Source organism: Eumetopias jubatus, unplaced genomic scaffold (assembly GCF_037043125.1).
Source record: "Eumetopias jubatus isolate StellerSeaLion01/CBP00866 unplaced genomic scaffold, mEumJub1_p1.0 scaffold_11, whole genome shotgun sequence".
Taxonomy (NCBI): Eukaryota; Metazoa; Chordata; class Mammalia; order Carnivora; family Otariidae; genus Eumetopias; species Eumetopias jubatus.
In genome coordinates, this window is record NW_028274817.1 from 109,111,980 (window position 1) to 109,139,290 (window position 27,311).

Here is a 27,311-nt window from a genome sequence, read left to right on the forward strand (position 1 = left end):
TCCATCAACAGATGAATGGATAAAGAAGTGGTATATATACACAGTGGAATATTATGCAGCCATCAAAAGGAATGAGATCTTGCCATTTGCAACGACGTGGATGGAACTGGAGGGTGTTATGCTGAGTGAAATAAGTCAATCAGAGAAAGACATGTATCATATGACCTCGCTGATATGAGGAATTTTTAACCTCGGGAAACAAACTGAGAGGGTTGCTGGAGTGGTGGGGTGTGGGAGGGATGGGGTGGCTGGGTGACAGACATTGGGGAGGGTATGTGCTATGGTGAGCGCTGTGAATTGTGCAAGACTGTTGAATCACAGATCAGTACTTCTGAAACAAATAATGCAATATATGTTAAGAAAAAAAAAAAGAAGAAGATAGCAGGAGGGGAAGAATGAAGGGGAGTAAGTCGGAGGGGGAGATGAACCATGAGAGACGATGGACTCTGAAAAACAGAGGTTTCTAGAGGGGAGGGGGTTTGGGGGATGGGTTAGCCTGGTGATGGGTATTAAAGAGGGCACGTTCTGCGTGGAGCACTGGGTGTTACGCACAAACAATGAATCATGGAACACTACATCAAAAACTAATGATGTATGGTGATTAACATAACAAAAAAATTAAAAAAAAGTCTACATTACCCAAAGCAATCTACACATTTAAAGCAATCCCTAACAAAATACCACCAGCATTTTTCATAGAGCTAGAACAATCTTAAAGTTTGTATGAAACCATAAAAGACCCTACGTAGCCACAGCAATCTTGAAAAAGAAAAGCAAAACTGGAAACATCACACACAATTCCAGACCTCAAGTTATATTACAAAGCTGTAGCCATCAAAACAGTAAATTGGCACAAAAATAGAGATGTAGATCAATGGAACGGAACAGAAAATTCAGAAATAAATCCACAACTATATGGCAATTAACCTTCGACAAAGCAGGAAAGAATATCCAATGGGAAAAGGACAGTCTGTTCAACAAATGGTGTTGGGAAAACTAGACAACAACATGCAGAAGAATAAAACTGAACCACTTTCTTATGTCACACACAAAAATAAACTCAAAATGGATGAAAGACCTAAAGGTGAGACCTGTAACCTCAAAAATCTTAGAAGAGAACACAGGCAGTAACCTCTTTGACATCAGCTGTAGCAACTTCTTTCTAGATATGTTTCCTGAGGCAAGGGATATAAAAGCAAAAATAAACCACAGGACATCAAAATAAAAAGCTTCTGCACAGAAAAGGAAACAATCAACAAAACTAAAAGACAACCCAAGGAATAGGAGAAGATATTTGCAAATGACGTATCTGATAAAGGGTTAGTATCTAAAATCTATAAAAAAAAAAAACTTACACAACTCAACACCCAAAAAGCAAATCATTCAATTAAAAAACGGGCAGAAGACATGAAGAGACATTTCTCCAAAGAAGGTATCTAGATGGCCAACAGACACATGAAAAAACACTCCACATCACTGACCGTCAGGGAAATTCAAATCAAAACTACAATGAGGTATCACACCACACCTGTAAGAATGACTAAAATCAAAAGCACAAGAAACAACAGGTGTTGACGAGGACGTGGAGAAAAAGGAACCCTCGAGCACTGTTGGTGGGAATGCAAACTGGTGCAGCCCCTGTGGAAGACAGTATGGAGGGTATTCAAAAAGTTAAAAATACAACTACCTACGACCCAGCAACTGCACTACTGGGTATTTATCCAAAGGATATAAAGATACTGATTTGAAGGGGTGCATGCACCCAATGTTTATAGCAGCATTATCTACAATAGTCAAATTATGGGAACAGCCCAAATGTCCATCGACTGATGAAAGGATAAAGAAGGGTGTGTGTGTGTGTGTGTGTGTGTGTGTGTGTGTGTGTGTGTGTAATATTACTCAGCCATAAAAAGGAACAAAATTTTGCCATTTGCAATGACATGGATGGAGCCAGAGAGTATAATGCTAAATGAAATGAGTCAGAGAAAGACAAATACCATATGATTTCACTCATATGTAGAATTTAAGAAACAAAACAAACGAGCAAAAGTTTTCCCCTTAAGAGAGACAAACTAAGAAACAGACGATTAATTCTAGAGAACACACTGCTGGCTACCAGAGGGAGGTGGGTGGGGGACGGGGGAAACAGGTGATGGGGATGAAGGAGGGCACCTTGTCGTGTGATGAGCACGGGGTGATGTACGGAAGTGTCCAATCACTATATTGTACACCTAAAACAAATATAACACTGTGTGTTAACTAACTGATATTAGAATAAAAACTTAAAAAATATTTTCGCTGGAAAAATTTTAGATTAGCTAAACATTTTCTAGATTTTTCAACAATAAATATTAACTACTTTTGTAATAAGGGTGAAAGACTATTGATTCTTTCAAGGGGGGACAAGTGACATTGTGACCACCAGGATAAATGAGTGAGCTTTCAGCCTGACTTCCCATCTCCCATCAGCACGGCTCTGTGCCAACTTCCTGGTGCTCGCCTCACTCTGGCTCACATCCGGGTCACTCCCAGGGAGTGCCCCACTCACACCCCACCTCATGCATCAGACTGCCCCCGATAATCATGCCATGCTTCCTGCTATCAGCCCTGCAGTGAAGCTGCACAGTCCTGGGTCTGGAAGCAGCATCTGTCCTGCCCCGCGAGTATGTTTTCGGAAGTTCCCTGCAGGTGGCAAATGTGTCTCCCCCCACCAGGCACTGGCCCTGGGACTCACCACAGTAACACGAATGCCAGTGACACTGCAGGGCTTCCCGGCTGAGGGCACCTTTGTCCCCCAGGGGCAGTACCCAGGATGTCATTCTTAGCTGCCTCCTTGGTCAGGCCTCAGAGCCAGGGATTGTAGGCGGGGAGGTTGAGAACGAACTGTATTAGGAACTGTATTAGGAACAGACCAGGGCAAGAACGTCTGAAAATAATTGTAGCAGGTGTCCCACAACCTTGCTGAGTGCATCACCTGGCAATTTTGCAACGTATTCTAAGTTTATGACAACTTCAGCCCAATTAACAAAACTTCTTAAATCTCAGAGTAAATTTTATGAAGTAAAACCTTTTCGGAGAGTACATCTAAATATTCTTTTCAAGGTAGCTTATGGCATCTCTCAAACAACACCTGTTCCACTCTGCCCAAACCCGAGGAAGCACGGAGATTACGGGCACCAGTAATAAACTGCTGGTCCAGGCCACAGCCCATTGGGACGTGATGTCGGCAGGACCTGGGAACCATCTGACCTTCTGACCCTTGCCTCCTAGGTGTCCCCACATCTTGTAGCATTTTAGTCCCATACCAGATGGAAACAATCTTCCCACCACATGGGTGAGCATATGATGTAATGATGATAGACACTCTAACATGTTATGCCCTTAACCTTTTCAGATTGCGTTCACATGTCTCATTTCATGTAATTCTCTTTCCTTGTACAGTAACGAATAGCGTAGGGTGAAGGTTAAGAACATGCAATCAGAGAAGCTGGGCTATATTCCCAACTCTACGTTTACTAGCTGTGTGGTCTCTGGGAAGTGACTTAGCCTGTCTGAGCCTCAATTTCCTCTTCTGTAAAATCAGCCCAGCAGGCCGAGACCACAGAGCTACTGTGCAGATGAGTGATAACATAGGTTAAAGTAGCTGTCACCAGGCTGGGCCTGTGACCAGCTCTCGGTGAAGAGGAGCTGCAGAGAACAATGAGATTCTCCATCTTAAGGGTGTCCTTTCCAGCATCACCGGACCAGTTAGAAAACTGGCACCTGTATTCCCACCACATGCTTACTTGAGAGCCAGCTTTTGGGATTTAACTTAGCCACTCCCTATTCCAATCACTGTCACTGCCTAAACGTAGACCCTCTCCATCCTTCTCTTGAACCATTTGCCAAAATCCTAACTGGTCTAAGTGACCTCACTCTTCTCCCTCTCCAAGGAATGCCATCAGCTTTAAGACAAAGGAAGCAGGGCGCCTGGGTGGCTCAGATGGTTAAGCGTCTGCCTTCGGCTCAGGTCATGATCCCAGGGTCCTGGGATCGAGTCCCGCATTGGGCTCCCCGCTCCTTGGGAGCCTGCTTCTCCCTCTGCTTCTCTCCCCCAACCCCCCGTCTCTCATGAATAAATAAATAAAATCTTAAAAAAAAAAAGACGAAGGAAGCAAAACTGAAATTTCTTGCCTCCCAAAGAAAGTTCGCCTAGCTTCCCTGGCCTGTTTCTCAGAATGGCTTACCAGGCCCTCGCCCACCTCTTCCACATGTCATGTCCCTCACACGCAGCCTATGCCCCAGCAGCTGTGCCCATCTCACCATCCTAGGGATCTTCTTTGCCAGACTCTGCTGTCCGTCACCTCTGTGCCAGCACCCCTCCTGCCTGCAGGGTCCAACCTCCCTTATTGGCCTAGAAAATGTCTTTTTCCTTTCAATAGCTACTCAAACATTGCTGTCACTTTGAAGCCGATCTTGACTCCCCCAGATCAGTTATCCCTCCTCTGTGGCTCCCACAATGCATTGCATGTCTTCTGCTGCACACTCCCTGTGTCTTACAAATGACTGGTCACCTTTCTGTCTCTCCCAACTTCTCAAAAGCAAGGACACTTAATAGCTAAGATTTATTGAATACCTACTAAAAACCAGTCTTTTGCTTACTGTATATACTCCTTCCATCTTCAAGACAACTCTACAGGACCGTCACTACTATTACCTATTACCTCTACTTTATAGATCATTATACTGAGGCTTAAAGATGTTAAGGCACTTGCTCAAGGCCGCAAGTGGCCAAGCCAGGATTCAACATCAAAGCCCACACTCTTAACTGCCACAGTATATTACAATATACAAGCTAGCAGCAAACTCAGTATCCAGCAAGTTGTAATGTCTCTGTTGGTTCTCTCTTGCTGTGAAGTATTCTGAAACATAGAAGCTCTAAACAATAAGCAGTTACTATCTCACAGTTTCTCAGACTCAAGAATTCAGAAACTTCTTATATGGGTGATCTGTTTCAGGGTCTCTCAAGAAGTTGCTGTCAAGATGGCAGCTTTGGCTGCCATTGTCTGGAGGCTTGGCCGGACTGGAGAATCTGCTTCCAAGACGCATGTGCACACGTGTTACTGGTTATGGGCAGGATGCCTCCAGTCCTTCGCCTGTGGACCTCTCCGCCAGCTTCTTGAGTGCCCTCATGACATCCTTGCTGGCTTCCCCCCAGAGTGACCCATCCAAGAGAGCAAGGCAGAAGCCACAATGTCTTTTATGATCCAGCCTTGGAAGTCATACTCCATCATTTCCATGGTATCCCATTAGTTACAAGGGTCAGCTTTATTCAGTGTCGGAGGGCACTACAGGCCGGCATGAACACCAAGAAGAATCACTGGGAGATCCGTAAATACTAAATAAGCGGGAAAATATCCTAAGAATTGCTGTGAGTGCCAGAATCTCTTCTAGATAATGATAAATTTGGATTAGTTGACCACTTAAGTTTCCTTTTACCTCCAAAACCATGGAAGACTATTCCCAAATTGTCCCCAAATAGAGTGTCAGACGCATTCAAGGCTTTACTTTCATTAAATTCCTCTAGAGGTCACAGGTGAGTATTTGCTAACTTGGCTTCTACTTTATGGTTTTAGGCAGAGTCAACAAAGTATGAGCAATTCTCTCAGTTTGAAATATAATCATTTCCTTAACAGCAAAACAAATCTATGTTTGATTTCGGGATTAATACTATAGCTTGAGGGCAGCATAAGCCCAGCCTCTGGTCAAAGGCTTATCTTCTTTAGCAGAATATCTGTGATTAAACCCAGGTAACCAAATCCCTTGGGTATTACAACAAAGATAATAGAATCATTGATTTTAGCCCTCAGTCCCTGCTTGTTTTCAAGCCAAGATTTTATTTGCTTGCAGTAATTCTTTAATGATTTAAGACATAGGATGATAAAAACCAACATTGAAATGAAGCATTTTACAGATACACATTGAGAATGAATACACGAAATGAATTTTATTCTGAAGACTAGCCCATGTTAGTAGAAATGAAAGCCAAATGTGAGCTATTCATTCTACCACCCTCCCGCCCCTGGTACCACCACCTGATTAGATCCAAAGTAGTTTGTAAGCTGGGTCAGAATACTCTTCAAGTCCTCCTGGGTTCCATCCCTTTGCAGTGCTCTATACCAGGGGTTGGCCAACTACAGCCCACGTAGTCTTACTAAAACAGCCGTGACCATTTGTTTATGAACTCTCTACAGCTGCAGTGCCAAAGGTGAGAACTGACAGCAGAGAATGGATGGCTTGCAAAGGCAAAAACATTTACTATTTGGCCCTTTACAGAAAAAGTTTGCCAATCCCTGGTCTCTGCTTCTGGAGGCCTGGCCTGATGTAAGTTGTTACAAGCCCAAAAAAGTGTATGTGTGTTATATGCTGTTATAAAAATTTTTATGGTGGCGGGATGAGAGTGCTACTGTTGATGTATTATACACATATAGTAATGGCACAAATTTTAATAGTGGAACAAGATGAGATTTCATACATGTATCACCTGTACAACCACCTGCCAAATTGGGAAAATGTTTCCCAGGCCCCCTCACAGTCAATACCCCCCACAAAGGTAGTCATTGTTTTCAATTCCATCACTTAAATTCATTTGCCTCCTCCTGTACTTTACGTGGCTGGAACCATGAAGCATCTCACTGAGCATTCAGTCACAGACTGTAGCTTGGAGCAGTTTGTTCTTCACTGCTGTGTAATATTCAATTATATGAATATACCACAATTTATTTACCGATTCTATTCGTGGACATTAGGTTCTTTCCAGGTTTTTGTTGTTATGAACAAAGCTCCTATGAACATTCGATGTTCATGTGTTTTGGTGGGCCTAAGGACTGACTTGTTTTATTAAGAGTAGAATTTCTGGGTAACAGGAGATACCAACAGGAAGACCAGTTGGGCAGGTATCACAAAGCTAGGAAAGCACAAGCTTAGGCAACAATAACCCCAGCTCCTTGTTGTCCTCTTTAACCACCTTATCGGTTCAAATATAATTAAATTCTGCAACAGCTCCTCTGTATAACTCCTCATATAGCAGACTGAATCATTATTATGGTACACTGCACTCTGTCTGAAGACACTGCTACCCAGCTTGACGAGGGTAGAAAAATAACAAGTATGACCACACTGCAAAATTCTAACACTGAAATATGGCCACAAGTCATAGGGTTTCAGACAAAGACATCAATTTGCAAACAAAGAAAAAACAAAACAAACCAAAAACCTATAGACTTTTGTCTTTTCTACTCAAGTCTCTACTGCGAGCAGAAGCGGACTTAAGTGGCATAAATCAGAAAATCATAACGGGAACCGAATGAAATTCTCATAAATCACGTTACTAAGTATAGTTACATCTTAGATGTGAAACCCAATTAAACAGATGGCCACACGCTGTCAGAATCAGCCCCTAATCAATAAAGATGTTCATTTCAGAAAATCACCTCAATTTTTCACTTCTTCAGTGAAGGAAAAAGAAGGCAGTTGGGGGTTTGGGCTGGGGTGGGGGGGAGTCCCAGCAAACCCAGTGGGGAAATGTCTAAAAAGGAACTCCACCTGTCTTAATTTGTGGTCCAGAAAATCAGAAAAGAGAGAGAAAGTCACTCAAAGGATTCCTTGTCATCTTGCCTGGGAATGTAATGAGAACAAGCACTTGTCATTAGGAAAATAGAAACAGCTTGAATCTCTTAATTAAAACACTGCTTCAAATTGTTCATTTCAAACCCCCCTGTTCATGAGCTTTCAAGAAACCACTGGGTTACCCTGAAAGGGCTGTTTCTTCAGTAAACCTGTGCTAGGATCAGCTCTACCCAGACAAGAAAAAGGCTGAGCAGGAGTGAATCCCAGAGGCAGAATATTATTAGGCATATTTAAATCCCCAAAGCAGCCCTAAGCATTCACTGACATTGGAAAGTGAGCGTGGGAAGACTCTGTGAACAATCTATCTCAATGCCACTAGACTGGGGAAAATCAAGTCTACCAATGCCAAGAGGTGATAAAAATGAGAGTTGGTGAAAACACTTCTGTACTTTGGAACACTCTCTTTGCCACCCATTTGGTGTTATCTGGCAAAGTTGAGTATTTGCATGCCCTATAGGCCAGTAATTTCACTCCCAGTATACACCCTAAACATTCATCTCAGGGGACATGAACAAGAATATTCACAGCGACACTGTGACACTGTTCATAATACCAAAACCCTGGGGTAGGAGAACACATAGGTCTGTCAACAGATAAAGTACAGGTAAGTAATCTGAGGTACAGTCATACAATGAAATATTATACAGCAGGGAAAACGAAAACCCCACTGTCACATGCTACATGGATGAATCTTAATGACATGTAGATTAAAAAAAAAACTAAGTTACTTTAGACTGCATGCAGTATGATACTATCTTATTGTGCTATAAAAATAAATGGCTTAAAATTTATTTTAAAAAAAGAAAACGATAGACATGAATATCAGAAAAGTGGTTACCTCTATGGTGAGCAAGACAAATGGGATGGGGAGAAGCATGGACAGATGCAATGATATTGGGAATGTTCTAGTTCTCGGTTGGGTGAGAGGTTCATAGGAATATAATTTATATGTTTTAACATGTTACATATGTTCTTTGGCATGTGCCAACTATTACATAATAAAACATCTTTTAAAATGGATAATCTAGGGGCGCCTAGGTGGTTCAGTCATTAAGCATCTTCATTCAGCTCGGGTCATGATCCCAGGGTCCTGGGATCGAGCCCCGCATCGGGCTCCCTGTTCAGCGAGGAGCCTGCTTCTCCCTCTCCCACTCCCCCTGCTTGTGTTCCCTCTCTCGCTGTGTCTCTTTCTGTCAGATAGATAGATAGATAGATAGATAGATAGATAGATAGATAGATAGATAAAATGGATAATCTAGTCCAAATCCAGGCAGTTTCTGGACCCAGTTCAACCGTTCTATGCTGCACCCAGTCTGACTCCTGCTGGTTTCTGGACCCCGTCTGGAAGAAGAAATGTTCTACGAGTCAAGTCTGAAAGCTCCTAACAGAAAAGGTGGGCAGCTGGGATCCAGGCTAAGAAAGGGACTTACCCCCCTGCACAGAGAGAACTCAGTAGCTCAAGGAGCTCAGCAGGCATCTGCTTCAGTTAACAAAAAGCAAGTTGAGGAGCACTGTGATGCAAGATCCTAGCAGCAAACCCATGAGAGCTCCTCATAGCCAGAGCCAAACACTTGGAGCAATGACATAGAAAATGAGAGTACTGGATTAGTACCCACAGAATAAAATACCCATGGGTGAATGGGCAACCCCTTCCTTACAAGAGAATTCACAGCAATACAAATGGAAGGAAAGAAATGGAAATTAACAGTGAGCAAACAGTACAGGGACACTTGCTGCATGCAAGTTTTACTAATGGATGCTAAAATCAGTGAGGGAAAGACTGGAGAGAAACAGGATATATGCAGTCTCAGTGATAGAGTTCCCAAGATATTTGCCACCTAATCAGGCAGGGGGAATAGCAACTTTATGGTGGAGCAACCCAGGAGAATCCACCTTCTCCAAGTGATCAGGGCTAACGTCACATCACCAGCAAGAAGACACACTGATAGCATAAACCTGATGATATGATGCACTAAGGAGGACACAACATCACTCCTGTGACATTCATGTCCCAAATGCATTAGCTTCAGTCCAATCGTGTGAAAACACGAGACAAACACAAATTGAGGGACCTTCCACAAACTGACTGGCCAGTACTCTTCAAAGGTGTCAAAGTCGTGAAAGACAAAGAAAGACTAAAGAACTATTACACTCTGTAGGAGACTAAGAAGAAATAATGACTAAATGTAATGGGGGATCTTGATAGGATTCTGAAGCAGAAAAAACATGAGTGGCAAAACTAGTGACATTTCAGTAAGGCCTTGAGTTTAATTAATGGTGATATACCAATGTTAATTTTTTGGTTCTGATCGTTGCACTACAGTTACATGCTAACAGTGGGGTGGTTGGCTAAACTCTGTGTTGTAGTTTTGTAACTTTTTAGTACGTTTTAAAGTAGTTCAAAATAAAAACCTGTGTGGTTCCGTCAGTTAAGCATCTGCCTTTGGCTCAGGTCATGATCTCAGGGTCCTCGGATCGAGCCCCAAATTTGGTTCCCTGCTCAGCAGGGAATCTGCTTCTCCCTCTCCCTCTGCCCCCACCCCCTGCTTGTGCTAAGTAAAATCTTTTAAAAAAATAAAATAAAATAAAAAGTGGGGATTTTTAGAGAAAAAGATAATCCAAAGAATTTTCTATTGCCCAATAGGTTATCCCAACTAATATTATAATTCACATATAATTCTTATTATAAATAGTAGTTATAATTAAAATCTCAAATATCTTGGTGCACGTGGGTGGCTCAGTCGGTTAAGTGTCCGACCCTTGATTTCAGCTCAGGTCATGATCTCAGGGTTGTGAGATCAAGCCCCGCATCGGGCTCCACGCTGGGCAGGGAGCCTGCTTAAGATTCTCTCCCTCTCTCTCTACCCCTCCCTCCCCCATTCATTCTCTCTCGCTCCAAAAAATACATAAATAAAATAAAATAAAATCTCAAATATCTTAAGTTCCTATGTAACATATGCATCTTAGTTCTCAATCTGGAGCTATATGAAAACATCATGATGCACATGTTACATACATTCACTGTCAATTACATCTCAATAACACTGGGAGGAAAAAAATAATAATGAGTCTTTCCAGAGTAAGGAGTGACATTCAACATATTCAAAATATTTAACTGATCTGATTATACAAATTAATGTAGAAATCAAAAATTACCACCATCTGCTTGTTTTCCTTCTATTCATTATGCTCTCAGACCAGTCCCTCAGAGACTGCCATTCCCAAAAGTGGCCACACAAGGGCGACTCTAATGAGCTGTGCCTGCTGGGAGTTGGCAGCCATGGCTCCAGAGCTGTGTCCTCTCCGGCCAGGGAGTCCTGCTAGGATGAGGGCCAGCAGGGAGGATTAACAGAGGGCAGGCAAGGCACCTCACTGAGAAGGTGGCATTCAAGCAAAGATTTGAAGGAAATGGGAGCATGAGCTACGCAGATCACTTGGGGAATTTTCCAAGGCAGAGAGCCTCTAGTATAAACGCTAGGACAGAAGAGTCTCATGTTCTAGGAACAGGAAGGAGGCCAGTGTGGCTGGAACAGAGGTGACATAAGACAGCAGTAAGAGGCCTGAGGGCCATTATAAGTAATTTGGCTTTTATTCTAAATGGGAAGGGAAGCTGATAACCGGTTCTGAGCAAAGGAGGGACCTGAGAAGATTGTAAAACATGTTTAAATGGCTGCAATATGAGATTTAGAACAGATTGAAGGGGGATACGGACAGAAGCGGGGAGACCAGCGAGGAGGCTATGAAGGGTATCTAATGAGGAGGAGATGGGCCTATGGTCAAGGGCGGCAAGTCTTTGTAAGTTCCGTTCCCCACATTCAACAAAGTGCGTGCTTAAAAGCATGAGATTAGATGTTATCACCACGCAAGGGAGTGAAGATGGAAGACAAGGAGAGGTACAGGAGGGATGAGAAACCAGCCAGGGCCTGAGCAGGAGCAGCCCACCCTCCCCACAACAGGTCACTGCCAACCCGAACTCAAAAGTCTGTTGTTCTCATGAATGCCTTCATACTTTCACTCAAGAGGATATACCTCTAGACAATATATAGAAGTGTTTTTGCATGCTCTTCAACTTTTTATATGGTATCATACTTGATGTATTTTCCCCAGTTGTCCTTTTCCCCACACAACCAATATTTGTGAACTTTATCCACGTTAACACATGTTGCTCTAGGTCATTCATTATTCGGTGCTATCTGGAATTCCTTTGGGTGAACATGCCACACTTGAGCCATGTTCCTGCAGAGGGACACAGAGGTTATTCCCCTTTTTCTGCTATTATAAACACCAGTATGAGCATTCTCACATGGGCCTCCTCAGGTGATGTCTCAGGTGAGACCTCTAGGCAGTGGTTCTCAAGCTATGTCAGAGTTACCCAGAAGCCTTAATAAAACAGATTTCTGAGCCCCATGTGCAGGGTTTGAGAACTATAGATCTAAGGTGGGGCCCAAGAATTGGCATTTCTAACAAATTCCCCCATGATGCCATTGCCATTGGTCCCAAGACCACACTGAGAAAACACAGCACTGAGGCCCATGCCAGGAGTGCGCATGATGGTCAGAGATATGCAGGGACACCTTCCGCTTCTCCAGGCTTCACCCAACTGCTCTGCAAAGCGGGTGAACCAATTTACCTTTCCACCAGCGTAGGTACGTGTGTCCCTGCTGCCAACACTTGGTGCTGTCACGTTTTTTTATTTAATTTGATCTTTAATCATTTTTTAAACTTTTCATGGCATTTATAATTTTATCTACTCAACACATGTAAATAAAAGCAACTTAAGACTTTACATCCTAAGGCTAATCAGAACATTGCCAAGCTTTTGTTTATAGATAGTCCCCTCAGGTTGTGCCATCAGCCCAGCTTCCCGCTTGTTTTTCCCATCAATCCTAGAAAGAGACAAATGGTTTGGACAAAATCATTAAGATCATGATGAAAGAAAAGTGGAAGCTTGCTCCTTTTCATGGCCAACTGCACTGTAATTTTATTTATTGTCGTTTGTTTGTTTACTCAATAAGGTGAAGGGAGAGAGGAAAATCGGGCATATGGGGAGAGAAATGGAAACTGCCCTCACCAACATACCTGATCACTTTTGGAGGGCAATAAAGAAATCATAGTGAGGGAAGGGTTCCTTCCGTTTTGTACCAGGTTAACAAGGAGACAAGAAGCTGGGTACTCACGGATCTGGTTGGTGGATGCACTGTAGAAGGCATTGACGGTCGTTGGATTTGTGAACCACCTGTAGAAAGAGAAGCAAATACCACCAGGCAATCATCATTATCCAGGCAGGAGGGCAGCAAGAACGAACACAAGGCGGCAGGATTTATTAGCAAATAACCAGGGAACAATGGGGAAGTGGGGCACGTAGGCAAATTATCACCTCAGTTTAGGGTTACTGCTCTGTTCAGTGAACAATCTCATCCTAAACTGAACAGGATTCAGCGAGAATATATCAACATGCCTGGCTATTCACTGTTACTAACTTTACGGAAAAAGCACCGGTGCTTCTGAAATAGGTTTAAGAAGAAATTCTAGAATCTAAAGGACTCTCCCCAGAGATGGAAACAGCAACAAGCTGATGTTCGGCAGGCCCTGTTCAATGGGTCCATGGGACAGCTAAGTTTGTATGCTGCATCACCTCTGAACTGTCCATTAGAGGTTTTAGATTGATGACAGTACAGAGGCCCACATAAAGAGACATGACTAAAGTGTGACCATGCTACCCCCAAAGGGTCTGCCTGCTCCAGTCGCGAGTTCACTGATTTTTTTTTTAATTTTATTTATTTCTTTGAGAGAGAGAAAGCAAGAGAGATCAGAGGGAGAGGGAGAAGCAGACTCGCCGCTGACTGAGAGGTGAGCCCATTGCGGGGCTCCATCCCAGGACCCCGGGATCATGACCTAAGCTGAAGGCAGACGTTTAACTGACTGAGCCACCCAGGTGCCCCTGAGTTCACAGATTTAAGCACCAAAAGATCTAATGGCTCATCCTGCCTCTCACTAAGTAGCTGGGTTGTGTTGGAATGGCTGCCCACCTTCCTGGGCTATGGTTTTAGCTATAAAATTACGGTACTGCATTAAGAGATCGTGGATGCATAGATTACTTAGATCAGGGCTTGGCAAATGTTTTTCTGTCAAAAGTCAGATGGTAAACATTTAGGCATTCTGCAGGCAAAGAGGCAAGAATCAAAGATGTTATGTAGGTTCTTCTGGAGTAAGAGCAAAGCTTCCACAAAATGTTACTGATGAAATTAAAAATGTACTGAGTACAACTTTTTTTAAGACAGCCTGTTAATGAGAAGAATGGAATTCTTTTGAGGCAGAATAACATTTTTGCTTAATTGGGATTCAAGGTTAGTGCTTCTTATCTCAAATCGACTGCAAATATTTCTCTCTCAAAATCACTCTGCGCTCACAGGCCACACGAAAATAGGCATCAGGCAAGATTTAGCCCACAAGCTGCAGTGTGTGGACCCCTAATTTAGATGCCTGTGAGGTCCCACCCTTTATGATGAAAACCAAGTTGTCTTAAGCTAAATTGTTTAAAATAAACTCGTATAAATCCCTTTTCGGAACAATCATTTTAGTAGTTTACACCTAATAGAAGAATTATGACAAGCTAATAATTTATGTCAGTCAGACTAATATGAAATTAGTAGGAAATCCAAGTGTTGACTCTAGTTGATCCACACATACCTTCTCCCTATAAAGAAGTCTATGAATAGGTCATTCTGTTACTATCATTAGTAGTCGTAGTGGCAGCGAACATTCACTGAGCACTCATGATGCCCTTAAGCACACCCTATTCCTCGGGTTTTCTTCCCCACAGCAACTATAGGAATTACTAGCCTATCTCATAGACCAGGACAGTGAGACTTAACAAGCATTATATAACCTGCCCAAGGTCTGGTCTGACTTCAAACCAGTTTTTTTTTTTTTTTTTTTTTTTTCAAACCAGTTCTTTAAGCATTACATCGTCCTGGAGACATTCCTAGAAATCAGGAAAACAAGAGTGCCTCTTCTAGTCAAAACCGACATCTATACTCTTTTCCATAAAATGCGTATTCTTTTCCTTTGGATTTAGGAATAGTATTTCAGTAAGCCCTAATGTTTAGCAAACAAACCTGCTGACTGGTCTACTTTCTTGAGGAAACAAGTGGAAGCAAAAGGCCCTTTATCATCATAATGTCACTCCCTGTAGTAGGTAGAATTAGGGTGCCCCAAAAGATGTTCATGTCCTAATCCCTGGATCCTGTGAAGAGGTTACATTACATCCCCAAAAGGACTCTGCAAATGAAATTAAGGTTAAAGCTTAGAACAAGGAGATTATCCTGGATATCCAGGTGGGCCCAATCTCATCACTAGTCCTTAAAAGCAGAGACCCTTCCGTGGCTGGAACCCCAGAGATGCAATGGAGGAAATCAGATTCCAAGAGTCAAAAGGATCTGTCATGCTGTTGCTGGCTGAGATGTAGGGACCACGGTGCAAGGACCAGAAAGAAGCCTCGAGAAGGGAATGGTGGCTCCCAACTGACAGCCAGCAAGCAAGTACGGATGGCAGTTCCAAAACTACCAGGTGGTGGAGCTGCCAACACCTCAATGAGCCTAGAACAGGATTCTTCCCAGAGCCTCCAGCTATGAGCCCAGCCAGCTGACACCTTGACTCCAGCCTTATGAAACCTGGATCTGAAGAACCAGCCAAGCCATCCTGTACTTCTGACCTCCAGAACTGTGAGATAATACATTTGTGTTTTGAGTTGCTAACGCTGTGGTAATTTGTTACAGCAGCAACAGAAAATTAACACATTACCCAAAGAACCCAGCATTTCTACACCTGAAGTTTGAGTCAAGAGGGGAGAATCCGGGTGCCTCTCAGCTTGGCTTCTAAATGATATTGGGCTGAAGCATACTATGTACAAAAGATGATGTGTATTCCTAGAGCTCATCCCTTCTCTTCCGCTCCCTCCCAGCTCCCCCCTCCCTTTAGCAAAGAATGAACTTGCAAAACATGAGGATAAGGGTCCCTGCAGGAAAAACGTTTCTAACTCCTGATGGACAAAGGTGGACAAAACAAAGAAAACAAACAATCGGATGGGGCCCGATTGGGCCTCTGAAGCTTCAGCAAGAGTACCTAAAACATCTTACTTCAAACACATGATCTCACCTTTCCTGACTTCCCAGAGCTCTTGCTGTCTCTAAGGTATGTTTGGAGTCTTGATTATACCCAGAACTGATATTAAGTTGCTGTACCAGTAGATCCTACCACCTCTGGGTGCTATTATTTCTTCTTATTGGTCAGTGCCCATGCCACACCAGCCATTAAATATTTTGTCTATCTCCCTCATTATATCCAAGTTTATTATATATTTAGTTTTACTATTCTCTAACATAAGGCTACCTACCCTGGTTTTAATAGGTGTTTGCAATTTTTTTCACACTCCTCCCATTTAGAAGTGGAGTCTAAATTCCTCTTCTCTGGATTATAGGCTAGCCTTGGTGACTTGGTTCTACAACATAAAATGCAATGGAAATGACACCACGGGCCTTCCCAAGCTAGGCAATTAAAGGCAGTACAACCTCCCCCTGGTGTACAAACATGCTCCCTTCCGCCTCTCTTTCTCAGGAACTTGCTCTTTGATGCTTCTTGCTCAATCAGCATGCTGTAAAGAAGCCCAGTACACAAAGCCATAGGAGACATTCCAGCCAACAGCCATCATCAGCCACTGGACACGAGAGAAGAAGCCTCCCCCACGACTCCAGCCCCAGCCACTCTCTAACTACAATTACATGAAAGACCGGAAGCAACAGCCACCCAGCTCAGCCCAGTGACTGCCAGAGCCGAGAGAGAGAGAGAGAGAGAGAGAGAGAGAGAGAGAGAGAGAGAGAGAGAGAGAAATGAGTAATTCTTGTTTTAAGCCTCTAAAAAATCTGAGTGGTTTGTTACACAGCAATAGATAAATGAAACACAAAAAGTTGGTTGTCCATAGATTAAGTTGTAACCACTGGGTTGAATTTTCCCATAAAAATGTTTCATTTGCCCAACATGATGGCTTTTAAAAGGACTGAATTGGAATTCCTTTAAATGAGGTGTACAATGACTAGTTTTCCACAGTCCCCACCACCCCCTAGCATTTGTACTTGTCTAGGTCACCATTTGTTAACTGATTGAGCCCTGAAAGCATATGAGTTCACACAACTTATCTCCCAACAAGATTTTAAGCTCCTTATGGGCTAAGACTATTGTCCAAGTGGCATGTGCTGAGCAGATCATTACATCTATGTAAATGACTGTACTGCTATATATACATCTACTTGAATAAACAAAGAGTGTCATTCAAGTGCTTTAACTTCTTCTTACCATGACCTTAGGGTGTTCCTGTGGTCTGTGTTTGGGGAAGGATTTAGTGGACAAGGTATGAAGAGGTCTCATATAAATTTCAGAAGAAAAATATATGGGGATGAAATTATACTGGACAATGGAATACACAAAAGGAGTGTAATAGTAATAATGAAATACAATTGTCTAAAGACAAACTGGTACCCCAATTTCTATGGACCATATAAAAGAGATATACAACAGGCTAAGGTTTTACATTTTACCTATCAACTCTTAAAGATAGTTGCAGGAATATGGAATGACAAAACCACAGAATATTTATTGCTTTATTTCTAATATCCTATAGATTATATCCTTCCCATTCCATGCTATAGATAATGCTTTTGCAAACAAAAATTATGGGCAAAACCATAATTTGTGTAGACATCTGATGTATTTTTACATATTTTTTAAAGATTTATTTATTTTTATTTATTTTAGAGAAAGAGAGAGAGAGAGCAGGGGGAAGGGGCAGAGGGAGAGAGAACCCTGAAGCAGACTCCCGGCTGAGCATGGAGTCCAAGGCAGGGCTCCATCCCAGGATCCTGAGATCATGACCTGAGCCAAAATCAAGGGGCAGCCACTTAACCAACTGAGCCACCCAAGCGCCCCGTATTTTTTACATATTTTTGAAAAGATAGAAAAAGAAGATCCAGGGGCGCCTGGGTGGCTCAGTCATTAGGCATCTGCCTTTGGCTCAGGTCATAATTCCAGGGTCCTGGGATCGAGCCCCACATCGGGCTCCTGCTCCACGGGGAGCCTCCTTCTCCTTCTCCCACTCCCCTTGCTTGTGTTCCCTCTCTCACTGTGTCTCTGTCAAAAAATAGGTAAAAATCTTAAAAAAAAAAAAAAAGATCCAGACATGTTTGGTCACAGACGAATGAGAGTGAGTTAATAGGGAAGCTGACTTAAAGTCATTTCTGTCAAAGAAGGGGGACCCTACGGGGAAAAAATTACTTTTGACTCAAGCCAAGCAGTAGACTAAATCCTCTATTTTTAAGCAAGCTGATGAAGTGACAATTCTGAGAACCAAGCCCTGAGTATGTACCTTCAGGTATGACCACCCAATTAATTCCATTATTGTTGACATTTCCCGTTGCGTTAGAAACTTCTTAATATACATTAGCTCAGCTGAAATAGATTCCATGAGAATGAAAGATAAGGTGTATTTATCTCCTATACCCACAAAGAAGCAAAATGATATTTCAGGGCTTTGTGGAAATAAAATCATGATGCGCTGTTCAAAGTAAACTAGTGTAGTGGAGCTACTCCAGAATCATTCCCACCAGATTAAGTCATCAATTTTTAAAACTAAAAGATGTGAACTAAAGCCAATGTGTATCATGAAGCTAAAATTTCCTACAATACTTAAAAAGGAGCAGCCCAAAATTTCCTTTAAAAAAATGACTTATCCTGGGGCACCTGGGTGACTCAGTTAAGCGTCTGCCTTCAGCTCAGGTCATGAACCCAGGGTCCTGGATCGAGCCCTGCATGGGGCTCCATGTTCAGCAGGAAGCCTGCTTCTCCCTCTCCCACCCCGCTTGCTTATGTTCCCTCTCTTGCTATGTCTCTCTCTGTCAAATAAATCAATAAAATCTTTTAAAAATCAATAAATAATTTTTAAAAAATGACTTATCCTACCACTTTACTACACAGAGGACCTTAAATTTCTTTGATGTTGTTTTCCCTGAAATATACGTATAGTCTGAGGAAACAAGAATTAGTACAATTTGAGGGAAGCCTGGGTGGCAGTCAGTTAAGTGTCCAACTCTCAGTTTTGGCACAGACTGTGATCTCAGGGTCTTGAGACAGAGCCCTGGGTTGGGCTCTGCACTTGGCAGGGAGTCTGTTTGAGATTCCCTCTGCCTCTCCCTCTGCCCCCTCCCCTGCTTGCACATGTGCTCTCTCTCTAAAATAAATTTAAAAAATTTAAAAAGTATTAGTACTATTGCACTGATTTTCATTCCTGGATAACTTTTCCAGAAACATTAACCAATTTAATGTCCTTGTGAAAGAGGTATTCTGACAGAGAAAAAAACTACACAAGATCACAGAGTTCACCTAAGCCCACAAAGTCAGCCAGCATTTTTCTAAGGCATAAATAAAATATTAGAAATAGTCAAGGCCATTAGAATCTGACAGTCCATCAGTATTTTAAGATGATGTTAAAGAGGACACACTTAGGGATTTTTCAATTAGCAACCCAAGCCTTACTACATAGCCAAATGAAAAACAGCATTTTGAAATTAAAGAATTACCCTGACAGCATCTCTAATGTTGAGAAGCCCAAACCCTGAAAATTCAGAAAAAATACTGGTGACAAAAATACCTTGATTTTTCCACAAATTGCAAGAAGAGTTTGAACTGATCTGAAGTAGATCTAAAAAAAAAAAACAGGATGATTCACACAGATCTGTGACTACCATACTACATGTAGATGGCTCATCAGGATACTGGAAAACATTTGCTGAAGTCATCAGATTCAAGAAGCTACTTTTAGAACCCTACATCTAAAATTTCTATTGAATAACTGAGGTTAGGAATGAAGCACGAGAGATGGACTGAGAGATACTGTGATGACAAGAGAGAACCAAGGACAGTGGAACATAGAACTTTAAAGCTGTTATCTGTCATTTCCAAAGAAGTTTGAAAGCCTTCTAACCTCTGCGTTCTTTTGATTGGAGTCAGGGATGGGCAGGGGAATAGTTCAGTTGTAGGCCTCCTCCTTCAAGTCCAACGCTTGTAACTAACTTTGTGGGTGTGTAAGAAGGCTAGAAGGGCAAAGGGCAGGGATGGGTAGATGGCAGCCATGGGTAAGAGGGACAGGCAGTAATCACAGCTTAAGCCAAGGGTTGGTACAGTGCCTAGAGTTTCTAGAGTCTAGAACAGAGCAGAGAGTTGGAAGGGAGAGCAATAAGAGACCCAGAGAGCATAACAAGAGCCAGCCAAAGATCTGGAGACCAGAATATCAGCCAAGGTTAAAAAGTGGGCCATAAAAAAAATAAGTGGGCCATGAATCCAGGTTTCCAGCTAAGAGTATATGAAAAAGTCAGCAAATCCTTTCCACAAAAATCAAGTATAAAACTGGACAAAATCATCAACAACCACTTTAGGGGTCTGGGAATTGATCATCAAAGCCAAACAACACATTGAAAAATGTTTAATTTTGAAAAATTGCTAAAGCTTGAGAGTAAGTAAAAGAGGAGTCTGTGACCTTCTTGCCAGGGGCAGCTCCCGCCCTTCCCAGCTGGGTCAGTAAGAACTTAGTTTCATCAGGATAGGTAGAGTAGGCTGGGGGCGCCTGGGTGGTGCAGTCGGTTAAGCGTCAGACTGCCTTCGGCTCAGGTCATGATCCTGGAGTCTCAGGATCGAGTCCCGCATCGGGCTCCCTGTTCAATGGGGAGTCTGCTTCTCCCTCTGACCCTCCCCCGCTCATGCGCGCGCGCTCTCTCTCTCTCCCTCCATCTCTCTCTCAAATAAATAAAATCTTTAAAAAACAAAAAAAGAAAAGGAAGGAAAGAAGGAAGAAAGAAAAGCAGTCAAGAAAGGAAATCACAGGGGGCGGAGCAAGATGGCAGAGGAGTAGGAGACCTAGATTTCGTCTGGTCTCAGGAATTCAGCTGGATAGGGATCAAATCATTCTGAACACCTATGAACTCAACAGGAGATCGAAGAAGAGAGTAGCAACAATTCTCTGAACAGAGAAACGACCACTTACTGGAAGGTAGGCCGTGCGGAGAAGTGAATCCGAGGCGATATTCGGGAAGATAGACGGCGGGGGAGGGGCCTCCGCCGACCGCTTCTGGCAAGTGATAGAGCCGCGGAGCACAAAATCGGAACTGTTAGAAGTTGGCTCTGCTGAGGGACGTCGCTGCAGTGGCTAAGCAGGGGGTGGAATCCTCCCGGGACAGTGTGGTCTCAGGACCCTTGGGGTCACAGAAAGACCGGGGGTGCCTGAGTGCAGCAGAGCTCCCGGGTATCGGAGCGGGGAAGCTGGCTGCAGAGACGGAGCTGAGGCGCGGGCTCTCAGCTCGGGGTTGCCATAAACTGTGATCCGCGGCCCAGTCAGGCCACTGCTTCTCCAGCAGGGACCCAACAATTGGCAGAGCCGGGGAGACTCTCCTTCCTCCCCCGGGAGGAGCGGCATGGGAACGCACCGCAGGGATCTGCTGGGTTTGGAGACTCCACACGGGGTCGGGTGTCAGAGATAGCAACGCTCGGTCACAGGCCAGGTGAGCACGGAGAGCGGCCGGAGACCGGGGACAAGGGAGTGACTGCTTTTCTCTGTGGGCGCACTGAGGAGCGGGGCCCCGAGTTCTCAGCTCCTCCAGGTGGAGATTGGGAGGCCACCATGTTCACCCTGGTCCTCCAAGGCTGTACGGAGAGCTTGCAGGGAACAAAAGCTCCTGAGATCAAACCCGAGCAGCTTGCTTAGCCCGGACCGACAAGGGCGGGGCAATTCAGCCTCCGGTAAAGACATTTGGGAACCACGGCAACAGGCCCCTCCCCCAGAAGATCAGCACGAACAGCCAGCAAGCCAAGACCAAGTTTACCGATCAAGGAGAACGGGAGAACTCCAGCGCTAGGGGAATACTGCACATAGAATTCATGGCTTTTTTTTTTTTTACCATGATTCATTAGTTCATCAAAGTTAATTTTTGTTAACTGTTTTTTTTTTATTTTTCTTTTTCCCTTTTTCAACCAACATCTTATCAATCTCTTTAAAAAAAAAAAAAACATTTTTTATTTTTCAATTTTAGAGTCATATTTTATCCCTTCATAGTAGTTACCCTTATTTTTGGCATATATACATAAGTTGTTCTCTCTTTAAAATTTTGAGATACAGTTTCTTCTAACAGATCAAAATATACCCTAAATCACTAGTGCATGGCTCTGTTCTAGTCTCCTGCCTGATCACATTCTCTCGCTTGTTTTCTTAAAACTTCTTCTTTCTTTTTTCAAACAACTTCTTATCTTATCAAGTCCTTTTATAAAATCTTTTATAATTTTCATCTTTACAGTCATCTTCTATCCCTTCATTGTATCAACCCTTATTTTGTACATATATGTCTTTCTTCCCTTAAAATTTTAGGAGGCACTTTTTTCTAACAGACCAAAATACGCACAAAATCTAGTGTGTGGCACTGATCTATGGACTACCCTGATCATATTTGATCATATTCTGCTTTTTTTGTATTGTTCTGTTTTTGTTTTTATATTTTTTTTCTTTTTTTTTTTCCTCTTTCTTTTTTCTTTCTTTCCCTTTCTTTTCCCCTGGTTTCAGGTCTTTTCTGATTTGTATACAGTATATTTGCTGGGGACATTGTAAACCTGTTAGCATTTTCTTCTCTCATTCATCTATTCTCCTCTGGACAAAATGACAAGACGAAAAAAATCACCTCAGCAAAAAGAACAAGAGGTAGTACCGTCAGCCAGGGACCTACTCAATACGGACATTAGTACGATGTTGGACCTAGAGTTCAGAATCATGACTTTAAAGATACTAGCTGGGCTTGAAAAAAGCGTGGAAGTTATTAGAGAAACCCTTTCTGGAGAAATAAAAGAACTAAAATCTAACCAAGTCGAAATCAAAAAAGCTATTGATGAGGTGCAATCAAAAATGGGGGCACTAACTGCTAGGATAAATGAGGCAGAAGAGAGAATCAGTGATATAGAAGACCAAATGATGGAAAATAAAGAGGCTGAGAAAAAGAGGGAGAAACAACTACAGGATCATGAGGGCAGAATTCGAGAGATAAGTGATACGATAAGACGAAACAACATTAGAATAATTGGGATCCCAGAAGAAGAAGAAAGAGAGAGAGGGGCAGAAGGTATACTGGAGCAAATAATAGCAGAGAACTTCCCTAATGTGAGGAAGGAAACAGGCATCAAAATCCAGGAGGCACAGAGAACCCCTCTCAAAATCAATAATAAGAGGTCAACACCCCGACATCTAATAGTAAAACTTCCGAGTCTCAGAGACAAAGAGAAAATCCTGAAAGCAGCTCGGGAGAAGAGATATGTAACCTACAATGGTAAAAATATTAGATTGGCAACAGACCTATCCACAGAGACCTGGCAGGCCAGAAAGGACTGGCAAGATATCTTCAGAGCACTAAACGAGAAAAATATGCAGCCAAGAATACTATATCCAGCTAAGCTGTCATTGAAAATAGAAGGAGAGATAAAAAGCTTCCAGGACACACAAAAACTAAAGGAATTTGCAAACACGAAACCAGCCCTCCAGGAAATATTGAAAGGGGTCCTCTAAGCAAAGAGAGACCCTAAAAGCAGCAAAGATCAGAAAGGAACACAGACAACATACAGTAACAGTCACCTTACAGGCAATACAATGGCACTAAATTCATACCTTTCAGTAGTTACCCTGAATGTAAATGGGCTAAATGCCCCAATCAAAAGACACAGGCTATCAGATTGGATTAAAAAACAAGACCCATCCATATGCTGTCTGCAAGAGACTCATTTTAGACCCAAAGACACCCCCACATTGAAAGTGAGGGGGTGGAAAACCACTTACCATGCTAATGGACACCAAAAGAAAGTTGGGGTGGCAATCCTTATATCAGACAAATTAGATTTTAAAACAAAGACTGTAATAAGAGATGAGGAAGGACACTATATCCTACTTAAAGGGTCTATCCAACAAGAAGATCTAACAATTGTAAATATCTATGCCCCGAACATGGGAGCAGTCAATTATATAAGGCAATTAATAACAAAAGCAAAGAAACACATTGACAACAATACAATAATAGTGGGGGACTTTAACACCCCCCTGACTGAAATGGACAGATCATCTAAGCAAAAGATCAACAAGGAAATAAAGACTTTAAATGAAACACTGGACCAAATGGACTTCCCAGACATATTCAGAACATTCCAACCCAAAGCAACGGAATACACATTCTTCTCTAGTGCCCATGGAACATTCTCCAGAATTGATCACATCCTAGGTCACAAATCAGGTCTCAACCGGTACCAAAAGATTGGGATTATTCCCTGCATATTTTCAGACCACAGTGCTTTGAAACTAGAACTCAATCACAAGAGGAAAATCGGAAGGAACTCAAATACGTGGAGGCTAAAGAGCATCCTACTAAAGAATGAATGGGTCAACCAGGAAATTAAAGAAGAATTAAAAAAATTCATGGAAACCAATGAAAATGAAAACACAACTGTCCAAAATCTTTGGGATACAGCAAAGGCAGTCCTGAGAGGAAAGTATATAGCAATACAAGCCTTCTCAAGAAACAAGAAAGGTCTCAAATACACAACCTAACCCTACACCTAAAGGAGCTGGAGAAAGAACCGCACATAAAGCCTAAACCCAGCAGGAGAAGAGAAATAATCAAGATCAGAGCAGAAATCAATGAAATAGAAACCAAAAGAACAGTAGAACAGATCAACGAAACTAGGAGCTGGTTCTTTGAAAGAATTAACAAGATTGATAAACCCCTGGCCAGACTGATCAAAAAGAAAAGAGAAATGACCCAAATGCACAAAATTATGAATGAAAGAGGAGAGATCACAACCAACACCAAAGAAATACAAACAATTATAAGAACATATTATGAGCAATTCTATGCCAGCAAATTAGATAACCTGGAAGAAATGGGTGCATTCCTAGAGATGTATCAACTACCAAAACTGAACCAGGAAGAAATAGAAAACCTGAACAGACCTATAACCACTAAGGAAATGGAAGCAGTCATCAAAAATCTCCCAACAAACAAAAGCCCAGGGCCAGATGGCTTCCCAGGGGAATTCTATCAGACATTTAAAGATTAATACCTATTCTCCTGAAACTGTTCCAAAAAATAGAAATGGAAGGAAAACTTCCAAATTCATTTTATGAGGCCACCATTACCTCGATCCCAAAACCAAAGATCCCATCAAAAAGGAGAATTACAGACCAATATCCTTGATGAACATGGATGCAAAAATTCTCACCAAAATACTAGCCAATAGGATCCAACAGTACATTAAAAGGATTATTCACCACGACCAAGTGGGATTTATCCCTGGGCTGCAAGGCTGGTTCAACATCCGCAAATCAATCAACATGATACAATACATTAACAAAAGAAAGAACAAGAATCATATGATCCTCTCAATAGATGCAGAAAAAGCATTTGACAAAGTACAGCATCCTTTCTTGATCAAAACTCTTCAGAGTATAGGGATAGAGGGTACATACCTCAATATCATAAAAGCCATCTACGAAAAACCTACAGCGAATATCATTCTCAATGGGGAAAAGCTGAGAGCTTTTCCCCTAAGGTCAGGAACGCGACAGGGATGTCCACTATCACCACTGCTATTCAACATAGTATTAGAAGTCCTAGCCACAGCAATCAGACAACAAAAAGAAATCAAAGGCATCCAAATCGGCAAAGAGGAAGTCAAACTCTCACTCTTTGCAGATGATATGATACTGTATGTGGAAAACCCAAAAGACTCCACCCCAAAACTGCTAGAACTCATACAGGAATTCAGTCAAGTAGCAGGCTATAAAATCAATGCAGAGAAATCAGTGGAATTCCTATACACCAACAACAAGACAGAAGAGAGACAAATCAAGGAGTCGATCCCATTCACAATTGCACCCAAAACCATAAGATACCTAGGAATAAATTTAACCAAAGAGGCAAAGGATCTGTACTCAGAAAACTATAAAATACCCATGAAAGAAATTGAAGAAGACACAAAGAAATGGAAAAACATTCCATGCTCATGGATTGGGAGAACCAACATTGTGAAGATGTCAATGCTACCTAGAGCAATCTACACATTCAATGCAATCCCCATCAAAATACCATCCACTTTTTTCAAAGAAATGGAACAAATAATCCTAAAATTTGTACGGAACCAGAAGAGACCCCAAATAGCCAGAGGAATATTGAAAAAGAAAAGCAAAGCTGGTGGCATCACAATTCCGGACTTCCAGCTCTATTACAAAGCTGTCATCATCAAGACAGTATGGTACTGGCACAAAAACAGACACATAGATCAATGGAACAGAATCGAGAGCCCAGAAATGGACCCTCAACTCTATGGTCAACTTATCTTTGACAAAGCAGGAAAGAATGTCCAATGGAAAAAATACAGTCTCTTCAACAAATGGTGTTGGGAAAATTGGACAGCCACATGCAGAAGAATGAAACTGGACCATTTCCTTACACCACACACAAAAATAGACTCCAAATGGTTGAAAGACCTCAACATGAGACAGGAGTCCATCAAAATCCTAAAGGAGAACACAGGTAGCAACCTCTTCGACCTCAGCCGCAGCAACTTCTTCCTAGAAACATCGCCAAAGGCACGGGAAGCCAGGGCAAAAATGAACTATTGGGATTTCATCAAGATAAAAGCTTTTGCACAGCAAAAGAAACAGTCCACAAAACCAAAAGACAACCGACAGAATGGGAGAAAATATTTGCAAATGACATATCAGATAAAGGGCTAGTATCCAAAATCTATAAAGAACTTATCAAACTCAACACCCAAAGAACAAATAATCCAATCAAGAAATGGACAGAAGACATGAACAGACATTTTTCCAAAGAAGACAGCCAAATGGCCAACAGGCACATGAAAAAGTGCTCAACATCGCTCGGCATCAGGGAAATCCAAATCAAAACCTCAATGAGATACCACCTCACACCCGTCAGAATGGCTAAAATTAACAAGTCAGGGAACGACAGATGTTGGCGGGGATGTGGAGAAAGGGGAACCCTCCTACACTGCTGGTGGGAATGCAAGCTGGTGCAACCACTCTGGAAAACAGTATGGAGGTTCCTCCAACAGTTGAAAATAGAGCTACCATACAATCCAGCAATTGCACTACTGGGTATTTACCCCAAAGATACAAATGTAGGGACCCGAAGGGGTACATGCACCCCAATGTTTATAGCAGCAATGTCCACAATAGCCAAACTCTGGAAAGAGCCAAGATGTCCATCGACAGATGAATGGATAAAGAAGAAGTGGTATATATACACAATGGAATATTATGCAGCCATCAAAAGGAATGAGATCTTGCCATTTGCAACGACGTGGATGGAACTGGAGGGTGTTATGATTAGTGAAATAAGTCAATCAGAGAAAGACATGTATCATATTACCTCACTGATATGAGGAATTCTTAATCTCAGGAACAAACTGAGTGTTACTGGAGTGGTTGGGGGTGGGAGGGATGGGGGTGGCTGGGTGATAGACACTGGGGAGGGTATGTGCTACAGTGAGCGCTG

The 27,311-nt window shown here is 42.4% G+C and overlaps 1 protein-coding gene across 1 annotated transcript in view; it reads right to left on the reverse strand.

Annotated features, from left to right (window-relative positions):
* PHEX (phosphate regulating endopeptidase X-linked) overlaps positions 1 to 27,311 on the reverse strand; it is a 211,700-nt gene that overhangs the window by 44,258 nt on the left and 140,131 nt on the right. The window contains exon 15 of the mRNA XM_028122607.2: positions 12,846 to 12,904. Within this exon, the coding sequence (XP_027978408.2) occupies positions 12,846 to 12,904 (59 nt within the window). The remainder of the gene's footprint in view (positions 1 to 12,845; positions 12,905 to 27,311) is intronic.